This window comes from Larimichthys crocea, chromosome XIX, assembly GCF_000972845.2.
Source record: "Larimichthys crocea isolate SSNF chromosome XIX, L_crocea_2.0, whole genome shotgun sequence".
Lineage (NCBI taxonomy): Eukaryota > Metazoa > Chordata > Actinopteri > Sciaenidae > Larimichthys > Larimichthys crocea.
Genome location: NC_040029.1, coordinates 3,167,063 through 3,180,411, shown reverse-complemented (window position 1 = coordinate 3,180,411; position 13,349 = coordinate 3,167,063). Strand labels below are relative to the sequence as shown.

General features: G+C 41.1%; 1 protein-coding gene across 1 annotated transcript; it reads left to right on the top strand.

Moving 5' to 3' along the window:
- Nucleotides 1-9,219: 9,219 nt before the first annotated feature.
- LOC104925346 (L-threonine 3-dehydrogenase, mitochondrial) lies at nt 9,220-13,335 on the top strand. The gene is made up of 10 exons (XM_019255571.2): nt 9,220-9,369; nt 9,984-10,165; nt 10,248-10,290; nt 10,569-10,639; nt 11,121-11,270; nt 11,363-11,535; nt 11,621-11,711; nt 11,808-11,900; nt 12,016-12,192; nt 12,274-13,335. Exons 2-10 carry the CDS (start codon nt 9,991-9,993, stop codon nt 12,411-12,413), a joined length of 1,113 nt encoding a protein of 370 aa, XP_019111116.1. The 5' UTR covers nt 9,220-9,369; nt 9,984-9,990; the 3' UTR covers nt 12,414-13,335.
- The last annotated feature ends 14 nt before the right edge of the window (nt 13,336-13,349 follow it).

Below are 13,349 nucleotides of genomic sequence, written 5' to 3'. Positions count from 1 at the left end.
GATGAGACAAATCTAGATGTGGAGACGGCAACAGCACAGATTTATGGACATAAACTCAACATTTTAATAAAATACATTTGCATACTCAAGAATAACGGACGTAAATGTAAAAACGGACATGGAAAACGTGAAAGGTGTGATTAACACACAAAATTCAGCTCTACAGAGAATGTCAGCATCTTTCAAAAACTTTAGATAAAGCCTCTGGACATGACTAAACGGCAAACAGGTAAAGTTTGAGTCGGATAATTCTCCTCAGGAGTCGGTGGAGAACAAACATAGAGCTAAAACAAAAGTGATGATTGGACTCCAAATGAACCGTAATGTTGTCACGTGTGCCGGATGTGGAAATAACTGCTTTAAGACGCTCTCGCCTTATATTAGCATTATAGAGGAGATACTGTGTTAATGTCGTGTTTAGCTCGGTGAGCCTCCCCCCAAGAAACTGTTGCAGGTCAAGTTCTAAACATTATAACATAAAGTACTGTTACAAGTAGTATTAATCTGACATTAATCTGCTGCTGGGATCATCATGAGACAATTGTGCTCATGACAGAATACAGCAGTTGTCTGTTTTAAGGCTGGATTATCAGCGAACTGCCCAAGATGCTTCAAATACAAACTGAGGAGAATTGAGGAGTGTTTTAGTTTTTGATACCTTTATTTTTATTTATTTTTAAAAGATGTCATCCCGCTCACGTAATCATATTCTGAAATTCATTTGTAAAGAAGCACAACAGCACAAATGAACTGACTGAGCTGACAGGTACGTAAACGAGGAGGGTAAATAGCAGGTTGATCTGACCCTGGTATGAACGAAACAGAACAGATTATATTTTTTAAATACTATAATTTCTTTATGTATATGTGCACCACAACTTATAGTGTACATTAAATGCACCATGTTGGGTTGATAGCACCCTACTAAGAATACTTGATTTATGCATTTATTATTTTAGTGTTCTTTTATACATGAGTTTCATGTTGACTATAGTCATTAGGACTTTTACCACTTAGTAAGTATAGTTACTGTATGCGTTATCCTTATGAGAGGTTACAAAACAATGTTATTGGACTAAAATATATATTTGGGGGGAGGCAACTGTGTATACTGAAAATATTAATGCATATTGATATATCAAAACATTCACTAAATATCCTTCTGTATTTCTAAAAACAAAATAATGTTGCAATTCAATCCATCCTAATTAAAACCCTGCAGAGTGCGATGCAATGTTTTGGTCCTGAGGAAGAAAAAAAAAAAACTGAAATTAGGTCGAGAGCAGGTGGTGACCGCCACCCACGCACCCTCCACATGCAACACACACACACACACAGTCAGCACAGAGGAAGCTCAGTCCTGGTGGGAGGTCTGAGGTCTGGCCCTCCACATTCCACAGACAAGTGTCTAGCACCTGCTAGGCCTCAGTCAGCCTTTACTGGCCAACAGATTAGGACGGGCGGACACACTCCAAATCCGTTTACTCTACAGTCTGTGTATTTGCATGTGTGTGTGTGTGAGAGTATCAGAGAGAGAGAGAATATCAAATCCATTTTCAGAAGGAATATTGTTTTGATTGTACAAAAAAAAGAAAAATGCCTCAAGGAAAGGGGAGAAATTCATCTAAACACACTTTCTTTTTGGCATAAAAAGCCTGGATATCAACACACACACACACACACACACACACTATAGTGCATGTGCGCAGAAATGCAAACACCTTCAGCAGCCCATATCTGACAGGTGCACATGTCAGTGGTTAGTTCAACCTGGATCAGAGCATTTGGTCTCACTCTGTAGCAGCCAGGCCCCGAGGGTGTGTGTGCATGTGTGAGTCTGTAACCCAAGGGCCCGATGCTCAGTACCCAGACACTACCCATATTGTTTTCTTCAGCGGAGCTAGAAAAAGGGAAGCTGATTTACAGAGCTGTCTGGCACTGGAGCACACGGATGCATGACTGACTCGGCCTAATGGAGTTTTCAGCTTTGGATTTACACTTCTCCCTCTCTGTGAGGAGCGCAGACCCACGTAAGCACAAGCTGGCTGCTGCGCGTCTCTGTGGCAGCTATGTCGGCGACGTGATCTCGTCCTGCAACTGTTACCAAGTCCTGTTTACTCCACTGCCAGGAGAAGCTCAGCCCCTTCTACCTCATGCTGTTTGGAGCGTATCAGAGGCTACAGATCCCCCAGATTGTAGCCAAAAGATTTGAGATCCACAGTCTGGACATTTTTTTTTTATGTTTTTGTGGTAATAAAAGCCAGTCAGACGTGTCTTTTATCTTTTTTCCATAAAAATTCATTTTTTTGTGCAATTTTGCCCTTACGGTTTGTGTTATTTAATAAAATGCACGCTAAAGCATCTCCCCTCATTTAAAATTAGTGAATCTAACGGGACTAAATCCAGATTTCACTCAGGATTTTACTGAATAAACACAAATTAACAGCATGTATCACTGTATACTAAGTTACCCACATGTAACTGAGGTTAAAAAGCTTTACAAGCGTCAAGCAAAGATATTAAAGCACTTATTTTGTACATGCAACCCATAAAAACCCAAAGATATTTAATTTACTGCCACAAAAGACAAAGAAAAACAGGAAATCTTCGCATTTGAAAAGCTGGAAAAAGTAAATTTTTGGCTTCTTTGCTTTAAAAAATGCTACAAATGATTCATCACAGATCATTTTCTGTTGATCAACTAATCGATTAATCCAAAAATTGATCATTTTCTGTTGATCAACTAATCGATTAATCCAAAAATTGTTTCAGTCTGAGGTTAATAATGTCAGTAGTGGACAAACAACCATGTTGGATGATTGTCAACAAAAGCAGAAAGTATCTCCGACACCAGAGGTTATAAAGAGTTCAAAAATCTGTCAAAAAGAATGTTTCGTACTTGCGGCGAGTCCCGGGACATCACCGCCCTCTTCTGAATGAACTGTTATTACACTGTGACCCGGAGAGCCGGAGACGTTGATGCTGGGAATCCAACATTAACGTGTTAACTGTACCTAAATCGGTTTCGGTCTGTGTCGGATTGCTGGACTGCCATCAGGGCAGGACTGTGTAACTGCGTGCAGCTGCCCCCAAACACCGGCTTCAACAAATTACCCATTTCACAGCTCGCAAAGCATTTAGCCTCTATGAGACTAACTATGAGAACGAATCCATTCCTGGGCTTTTGGGAAGGACACCCACTCACATGTGAATGTAATATTTCTATCAGGGCTCCTAATGCCACGGACCCAGTTCTTGACGCAGATTCTGGTCGCGGCTGCCATTTAAAACCTTAAATTAATATGTCTTTATGATGTCTGTGTGTGCAGGAATTGTGTGGACAAGTTTCTGTTTGAATTATCGCTGCTTAGAGTTGTCAGACCACATCCAATATGTAATTATATGTTCAAATTCATAATTCTCATGGGAAAACAGGTGGGACAGAAAAAAAAATATTAAAAAAAAATCAAGGCCAGGGTTGTGAGCATAAAAGCAGACTTTAACTCTCTAGTTGGAGTTTTGACAATCTTGGATGCCATTGTAAATGTTTAAAGGGAGAAACACTAGGTACAGTAAATTCATGGAAAGAATAACTGATGCAAAAATACATCAGTTGTCAGGAGTTGATCCAATGTCCCCTTTTCATAATCTTTATAACTTTAGGCATGACTCCAGTCCACACCAACATCGATTCAGACGTCACTCACAGTCAGAACAACAGGTTGATTTCATGTGCCGAAATTACAAATGTGCTGACATTTTAGTCGAGTTAGGTCTCTGTCTACTTTGTCAACAACAGAGCCCTGACGAGTTGATTTTAACACTGCTTTGTATGCATATTTGTGTGAGGAGGAAAAAAAAGTGTAACATCTGTATTCTGTTTGTTAAAAATAATCTGAGAGGCTGATGTATCTTTATCAGATTTTTTCAAACTTAAAAAATATCGATATCAGGACTGCCTTCAAATAGCCAGCATCCATTCCCAGGTTTCACATTTTGGTCTTTAATTTATTGCCATCTTTGTCAAAAGGCCCTCACATGTAAAACAGCTGCATTGGACATCCAACGTTTATTCAAACTAGAGCTGTAAATCTAATCTGATTTGTCTGTTTAATACGCAGATTCAACTATTTGTTCCTTGAGTACCTGCAACCCCAATTCAAACATCACGGCAAATTCCAAATTACAGGTGCAACATGTAAAAGGAAGTTCCTGTTGCTCTTTATTTGTTCAGAAAGTCCCAAAAAATTTATGCCGAGTTGTTTGACAAATGTTATCCAGGCATTCGGTGAGTGAGCTGAGGGACTCGAGGACCAGACATCGCCTGTGCGAGAGCAGACCATGAGGGCCGGCTTGGATCCAGACTTCCTTTATTATTCTCATGGGACGCCAAAAACTGTGTGATATCACCCATCTTCAAAGCTTCGGTCCAACATCAACTGTTGGCACTGGCTAATGAATGCTATATAAAACTGGAAAACTGATTTCCTTAATCCACTTAGATTTCTTTAGATTCAGACGGCGCAGTAAGCCTATTAGGCCGGAGAGCTGTGGCGAATCGGGGCAATAAGTGTTGAAAGTTAACAGCGGTGGGAGACTGAGGAGAGAGGAACAACTGTCGCGCAATTGTCCTCTGAACGCCTTTTTAGAATACAGTGTGTAATGTGCGATCAAGCCGCGAGAAGAAAGAAAACTTGAGGGGGAAAAAAATGATTTCTTCATCGCCTATATCCATAGCAGGAAGCTTGAATTTGTCTCTGGGGTTCTTTCTACAACATTTATTTAGACCAAGGGAGACAGAAAGAGACAGAGAAGGATCAAGGTCTCTCCCTATAATTACAAAGATAGCACAGTCGCACTCCGTCCCCAGTGGAGGCTCCGAGGCGTCACTCCCTATCCCTTCATATTGTATAAAGACTGTTCCATCAGCCCAGGAACGGCATCATTGCTTGTAAATTAATTTGGGGTTCCTGTCAGTCGGGGCCTTCTCCTCTCTTATCTGGCAGTGTAATATGGGAAGCTGAGAGGCTGGGGAGATACTGCTGAGAGCGCTGGAGGAGAGGAGGTGAGGGTAGAGAGGGATTGGAGAGGTGTGTGGGGGATGGCAGTGGGGAAGTGAGTATTAAAGAGAAGAGAGATAGATGGGAGGAAAGAGAGGCAGGGGCAAAACAAGAGACGAGTGAGAGAAGCGAATGGGTCCCGGGCTGGATGTCAAGAGCGAATTCAAGGAAAGACCTGACTCAGTGATAAGTGAATATGGTCTGGCATTCTATTTTACACACAAACACACACGCTGGCCATTTGTCATCCAGGCTGGACTCTACACCAAGAGGCCTTCACCTATCAGCACTATTTGTCCCCGTGTCACAGCCCGCGGATAAATCTTCTCCCGAGGATCCTCGTTTAAATCCGCCCCCTATTACCGAAAGCTCTGGCCCCTCTCATGACCACATGTGCCAAACGCACACAGACACATACACACACACCTCTGACCCCGTAAGTTGTTTCTAATTAACCCTTCACCCGCTGTATGTAGCCTCAATTCCCTAATGGCAATAAATAGGCCAGAGTACGATCCCATTAGTGGACGGAGTCATGATGGCGAATTAGGCAGAGCGGTGAATGCTGGGATGGCACTGAGGTGGAGCTCACTCACGTACAATATGAGAGTGAAAGGGCTGATCTGCAGAAAATGTACTTTTATTTTATTTGTGTGTGTGTGTGTGTGTGTGTGTGTGTGTGTGTGTTGCCGCCATTTTGTGTTACTGTTTCATCAGCGTTTGGGCTGAAAACATTTTGTGGGTGGCCAAACGAGGCGGAGGCAGCCCCAAATGAATAGAGATGTGTTACATCAGAGAAGATTTTATTTTGTAAATTTTAAAAAGTACTGCTTTTATATTTAAGCCATATAGTGTAAACTGTGATTTTAGACAAAACCCTAACACGGTGTTATTTGTGGCCAATTAACGGAGGTGTTTAAGTACATTTACAGCATGCTTTTATTTTCCTAAGTATTTCCTTATTTCTTTTTCGCTACATTTCAGAGTAAAATATTTTTCCACAGCTGCACTTACTCAATTTTTTTAGACATAGATTAGTTAATTTACAATGACTATAAATAATGAATTGTTATAGATTACAAGACCCTATAGTCTAATTCGATATAGTAATTAAAATTCACAACATTTAAAATGCTGCTTAAATATTCAGTGATCAATAATGATATTCCAATAATATCTAGACTGAGTGAGGCCATCAGTGTTGAACACTTCCTCCAACACAGCCAGTTACAAGAGAGAAGATTTAGGGGGTGCGAAACTTAGTGATATATATTTTCTAAATGATGAAGTGTGAATGTACTGTATGATTATTCAATGTGAAAAACATGTGATCATAACAAACCCTGTGAGTTTATTGTAAATTGTATTGTTTTGACAGTGTGTGTAATCATATTATAGGGCATCACTTCATTGGGTTATTGTTAGTGTAAAATCCTTTACTTCAACCGGGAGGTATTGGTAATTAAATTCATATGTATGTGTGTGTAAACAATCATTTCCACATTAAACAAAGAATATCTTCTTCTTCATGTGGAGAACAAAGTCTGCCACAGCAAGAAAAGCATCCTATTATTTCATAGCTCGCACACAAGGCAACAATGAGCAAAAACAAGGCTGGAATTTCTGTATAGCACATATTCAGATATTTGGCAGGGCTCCAAAATGGCAAAAACACCAGAGGCTATTTAAGCAAATGAACAATAAGACATGCATCATCCATTGTTGCCGATTCGGCACGGTTGGAAATGGATCCACAAGGAAAATTGGTTCGTATCCAAAAGCTTGGAATGTTGGAGGTAGACAGGGCGGAAAAATCCTGCCCAGTTTTTTCCTAAATAAAAACACCTTTTTGGTACATTTACATATCCAGTACTTCCTGCAGCGCAAGCGACTCTAAACATTAAGATTTTGAAAAATGCTCCATGCAAACCACATAATTTGCTGTTCATTTTCATGTCACATTTGATAATTGGCTTTTTGTGGTTATTGCATTATTGTTATTGTAACAGCTGCTTGAAATTATAGAAAATAAAGCAATGCAGAGCAGTCAGTTAGAAAGAAAAAAAGGATCTAACCTCTGCTTTTGTGCATCTGCTGGACCAGTAGTGCCGGTAACAGATGATGTCTCATGATTTCATTGCATTTCTAGGTATCTAGTGCCACCTGGTGGCTTCACGCAGCATGACATGCACACAAACTAGACTTATTCCTCTTGTCGTGAGCACATTTCTGCAGGCATTGTTCTTTTTAAGTGTGTCATTGTTTTCTTGTGAATTCCGTGTCATCAAAGACCATTTTTATTTCAATAAACAAAATATTAATGTTAACAACTGGGGAGCAGTGGGCCTGATTCCTCAAAAAGAAATGCACTTTTTTAATGATCACAGTGGCTGTATTTAAGAGATGGCTATAAACTGTCAGTAAAACAGTTCATTTAAGCCATTGACATGTCATCAAAAACATAATTATTTTATTTGTTATAATTATGTGTCATACCACTGGTGCTCAAACTATGTGTACCACTAGTGGTATGTGACCTCCCTCTAGTGGTACATGGAGGAATGTCAAATATTTTTTTTAAACTAACAATATTACTATAAAAGTACTACTTACAAATGAAGATAAACACAGTGGTATACAACAAAACTGCTATCGAAGATGGCAAAGAAGAGGATGTTTCTGTGCAAAATAAGGAATTTCTCTCCTCTACCTCCCTCAACCTGCAGGGCCACAGCTCAAAATGAACATGTCAGATCAGCTGTTCAATGCATATGCATGCATAGATGTTTGCATTTACATAAGAGTGTGTGTATGTGTGTGCACTGTGTGTTTACACACTTGTCCACCATCCAGTTAACAATGCAAGACACAGATTAATCATCCTGTGCGCAACAGAGGATAAATCACTTGTGCATAATTAGCAGGGGCAGTGTTATAGCTGACACCAAATTTCATCTTAATTACAGCAGGGGAATCTGTTCTATTAATTTTATGGGGTTTGCATGAACATAGCTCAGCTAAGTTAATCACACCTGTCATTGTGCTAGTAAATGTTCAACAACAACCGGACGGTCACTTCATTTATTCTTATGGGAACTTGTGATTTTAATAAGAAGCATGCATTGCTTAAAAGTAATGCAGCATTTAACTGACTATAAATCAGGACATGTGCACATACCAGTCACATGACTTACAAGCGTTTCTTATTAGTTTCTTAGGAAACAAAAACAAACAGTATTGCAAGGGTCATCCTCTGATAGAGGTAAAATATTACAGAGTTAAATATACAGACAGACAGCCAAAGAGACATTTAGCCATAAAGAAACAAACAGGTGTGTCTGACTCACGTTTTGACGTCCAAGTTCACTCCTCTCTCTTTCCTTGCCATGTAACGTCCAACTGCACTTGTTGCTGTGAACTTCACTGAGTTTGATGTTTTTTTGTTGGTAGCATGAGAGTAACACGCCTCCACCTTGCTCTATCCCACTTAATTAGTTCAACCTGGCCTCACTTAATTCGACTTGAGTAAAGGGTGCGATACCGCCTTTAACCACACAGGCCAGGGGGGCGCTGCTTCACACATTTAAAGACAGGTGTCGCTATGTAACACACCATTATTAAATCTTTTTATCGAGCTGACAGCAATAGTTATTTTGCATGGAGACGGTAAAATAATAACTGTAATACACAAGCCCCCCGCTCATATTGACTGAGCACTGTACTGTGCACTGTGATGTAATCCAATAAAATAGTCCTGAACTCAATACTATCTACGTATGTGGAATATTTTGGCAGCCCGGAGAGGTATTAAATCAACTGCATAGTAATTTTTAGACTGTCATTTGTGGTATTGGATTACTCACAAGTATTTTTGCTCCTCTGAATGAAGTAAATAAACTTTTAGAATATATATATATATATATATATTATAGATATAATATAGAATATATATTAATAGATAGTAGTTATATATATATAATATATTAAGCATTAAAAGTATGCTTGCATGACAATTATTCTAAGTAGTTTACATCATCTGTTTTGAGAATTAGAGGCGGTAATTAAAGCAACTGTGGCACAGGAAGTCGGTTTCTTTTAGTTTAAGAGTAAATACATACTCTCTGTGCACATTTGTTTTATTTTGAAAAACCCTAACCGGAAGCTTGTGTTTGTTTTTGGGGCAGGCTGGGTCGCCGAGCCTCTCTCGCGCAGTTTTAAGCCAATCACCGAGGCGACGAGCCTCCTCTTCAACCACGAGACCTAACGTGGATGCTTCATCACAAACACCAGCTGCCTTCAGGACTCTCAGGTCGTCTCTTCTTTCTCTCTTTTTCTTTTATTATTTACGATTCACGCACAAGTAAGACACAGGCGCTTACTACACGTGTTGTTTAGTCAGCATGCATGATCAATGATAGCAGATATGAAGATGTGTCGCCTTATCGACTACTGACAGGTTGCAGGTTGCAGTAGTTTGGCACTCAAACCTGTATAACTCCCAAACCAGCACATTTCCCCACATGTGATATGTATTACAGCACTACTAGATTGCATTATATTGTACAGATCATGGTTAAGCTTTGGGGTTTTCCACATTAACTTAATAGTGGTCTGGAATATAGATGTAGTTTTTATATTTAGGCCAAGGCAGTAATGAGCTGCTAATCTAACATGGTTGTGGGGGTTTTGGCAAGGCTTGATTCACATGTATATTTGCTTATTTAAACAGTTCCAGCCTCATAAATACACAACATGTGCCTTTTGCATGTATTAGAAAAGTACACACTGTTCTGCTTGCCAAGGTAGTGTCTAGGATGACACCCCCATGCCTCGAGCTCAGTGACCTAAGGTACCCTCGTGCTTTACTTGCAGTCAAGTATAACTTGTGCACTATGGTAGTAGACATCATTATTTTGTTTGTAGGTGGTGTATGATGCTGGTGATGCAGTTGCTGAGGAGTGCGGTGAGGCACGCAGGGAGCAGACCCCAGCGCGGGGTTGAGCGATTGATCAGCTCGTCCTCACACCACCACCGGATTTCTGCCTCTGGGAGAACTCATCCTTCATCTTGCACCGACGCCGACCACCCTAAAGTCCTCATCACTGGTTGGTTTTCACACATTTTGAAACTGGTGACACATTTTTGTTTCAGGCACTCACAAGTTTCTTTCTCTTTTTATTGTACCAGGAGGGCTTGGACAGCTAGGGGTGGGTCTTGCCAAGTTGCTGAGGTACATAAGCTCCTATTTGAATTCTAAATATTTTTAAAGTTGGCATAGTCGTCGTAGCTTTAAATTGTTTCAGGTGAACAGTTACAGTAAGGCCACCATCAGAAGGTGGCACCAGTATCTGTTGGATGTAATCAGTAGCTTAAAAAAGGTGGAAACATTTATTACAATCGTCTCATAGCCTGAAAAACCAAGTCTTGAATTCAGGGTTAATAGATTCATTTTTATTTCCTCTGTGATTTCACTTCCCAGAACTGACCATGTTGATGTTTCACCCTCAGGAGACGATTTGGGAAAAACAACGTGATCCTGTCCGACATTAAGAAACCGCCGACTGACGTCTACCTTAATGGTGTGTGTTTAATGTAGAACCTGCTCTTGCACCTGCAGTTTTTGGCTGAGGCCAAAGATACCAGCTTCTCCACCTACAGATGCAGCCTCAAGATATACCCGACCGCAGTGTGATTTCACTTTATTTGACTGATGCAGGCAAGATAATATGCACAAAAATCTAATATTTGATCACCAAATATGGGATGCACTTCTTACAAACGAGCGTCCGCTCTGTGACCCTGTACGTCTTCCTTGCCTGACACTGAAATAGTTTGTCATCATTAGAAAACAATGAATAAGCCCCTCTGTTACTGACCTTTATGCACCTCTGGACCGGCGGTGGACACAAACAAGCAAAAACATCCACTTAAAATTTGTCACTGTGAGGTTGAATGTTCATTCTCATGTGGGCCAAGCAAATCTAAAACACATGTGCCTAAAACGAGGGACACTGGGGGGTGAAAGTGTTCAAACACAGTACCTTTTTGTGTCCTCCACAGGTCCATTCATCTTCTCAGACATCCTGGACTATAAGAACCTCAGGGAGATCGTGGTTAACAACAACATCAGCTGGCTGGTTCACTACTCAGCCGTGCTGTCCGCCGTGGGAGAGAGCAACGTCGCACTGGCCAAAGAGGTCAACATCACGGGTACGTGCACGTACACTGGTGTAATGTAACGGGTGTGTTGCAAGCAGACATCTTGACACAGATGCTTATGCATAGCCTCTCTCTCTTTGTAGGTCTCCATAACATATTAGACATAGCAACAGAACATGGTCTGCGTGTGTTTGTCCCCAGCACCATCGGTGCCTTCGGTCCATCCTCACCAAAGGACCCCACCCCTGATCTGTGTGTGCAGAGACCGCGCACCATCTACGGTGTCTCCAAAGTCCACGCAGAGCTGATGGGTGAGGTGAGACGTACAACATTCCTACTGTTTTTCTTCAGTATTTCACCAGAAATTCCCGTAAAAGCCTGATGTTTCTGTGTTTTGTCAGTACTACCACCACAGGTATGGGCTGGATTTCCGCTGTCTCAGGTACCCAGGCATCATCTCAGCTGACTCCCAGCCTGGTGGAGGAACCACAGGTAAAAGATGGAGATGTTGGACCAGGCGGATGTAGGTTTAAATGTTGTCTCTCTCTCTCTCTGGTCTTAATGTTGATCGGTTTTTGCATTTCCCAGACTATGCTGTCCAGATTTTCCACGCGGCTGTAAAGACCGGGTGTTTTGAGTGCAACCTGCGCAGTGACACGCGGCTTCCTATGATGTACATCGGTAATGGCAGACTATGATGTAATTTTGTGTGTTTTTTTTCCCCCAACATTTTAGCCTTCAGCTCCTGTACTGTAATCCCTCCATCCTCACTTTGTCCTCCTCCTGTCCTGTCCAGATGACTGTCTCAGGGCCACTCTAGAGATCCTGGAGGCCCCGGCAGACACGCTGATCAGCCGCACCTACAATATCAACGCGATGAGCTTCACGCCGCACAGCCTCACCCAGGAGATACAGAAAGTCCTGCCCGACCTCAAGGTCACCTACAACGTGGATCCTGTCCGGCAGGCTATCGGTGAGAACGAATGGAGGGTAAAAAAGTGGTGCGATGATATTTTGCAGTCGTATTATTACAATATTAAATGTCTCTTCTCAGCGGACGGCTGGCCAATGGCACTAGAGGACAGCGCAGCGAGGCGGGACTGGGGCTGGAAGCACGAGTATGACCTCCCGGAGTTGGTGCAGACCATGCTGACTCACATCAACACAGGCAACCAGGTGGCACAAGCCTACTGAGCCGTTTGTGGTAGCGAAAGCTTTATTTAAGAGAGTGTGAGAGCATCTAAGCCTTCACTGTCACACTTAAAAATCACCAAGTCTTACCGGAAGTCTTAAAGATCCTAAATTAATTTAATAAATTTACAGACAGAGAGATTCTTAAATAATCACTACAAATTTGACAATCTACCTGAGATATAAACTTGAATGTGAGAGGTATGAAACATTCCACACCACTCAGTATCCTATTTTTGATTAGACCTCCTCCACCTTGTCATCTCTTCCCTCTCTGTTCGTGTCCGTCTGCCCAGCTTTAGTGCAAAACCAAAAAAAACGTTGCGCTCCGTTAGAGCCACTGAACTCATAGGAGAGTCGAGTTCCCTCCCTGATTGTACCTTTATGTAAGTATTAATGTTCTAAAGTATCTGTTAAATATGCAGATGACTTTGCCAGCCTACTGAATATACATCCGTCCTCTGCAGCAGCTAAATGCTTTACCTTAGGTCACCAATATACTGTGACCATAAACAGTGGAAGGCTTTACCTCGGGTGCTGTCACTCTAGAAAGTCGTACCCTTACAGAACTGTAGGGATAGTTTCCTGGTGCTTTAACCATAGTTGCCTGCTGTGTGATAGCTGGTTTCAAAGAAGGAAAGGTAGCAGGGCTCTAGGCCTTTAAAATAAGCTTGAGTTATAGAAGTTATAGAAGCATAGCTTCTAAAAATCTACTTGACTTTTTTGCAATAGATGCTTTTAATGTTTTCGTTTGCACTTGAATTCTTTTTATTGTTGCTTTCTGTTTAGAAGCCGTATAAATCTGTGAAGGCTTTAGAGCTCAGATAGTTTTTTATGTTATTTATTATTCTGCTGTTTGCAGCTTTATCTGTCCAATCAAAAGAAGACTCTTTTTTTTTTTTAAATAAATACTTGTATGAAACCAGTTCTCGTGACTTT

Bases quoted from the DNA above. Each gene is read 5' to 3' on its own strand.
- LOC104925346 (XM_019255571.2), top strand. From the start codon at position 9,991: ATGATGCTGGTGATGCAGTTGCTGAGGAGTGCGGTGAGGCACGCAGGG. The intron at 10,640-11,120 runs GTGTGTGTTTAA...TGTCCTCCACAG, and splicing joins GACTGACGTCTACCTTAATG to GTCCATTCATCTTCTCAGAC. The intron at 11,536-11,620 runs GTGAGACGTACA...GTGTTTTGTCAG, and splicing joins ACGCAGAGCTGATGGGTGAG to TACTACCACCACAGGTATGG.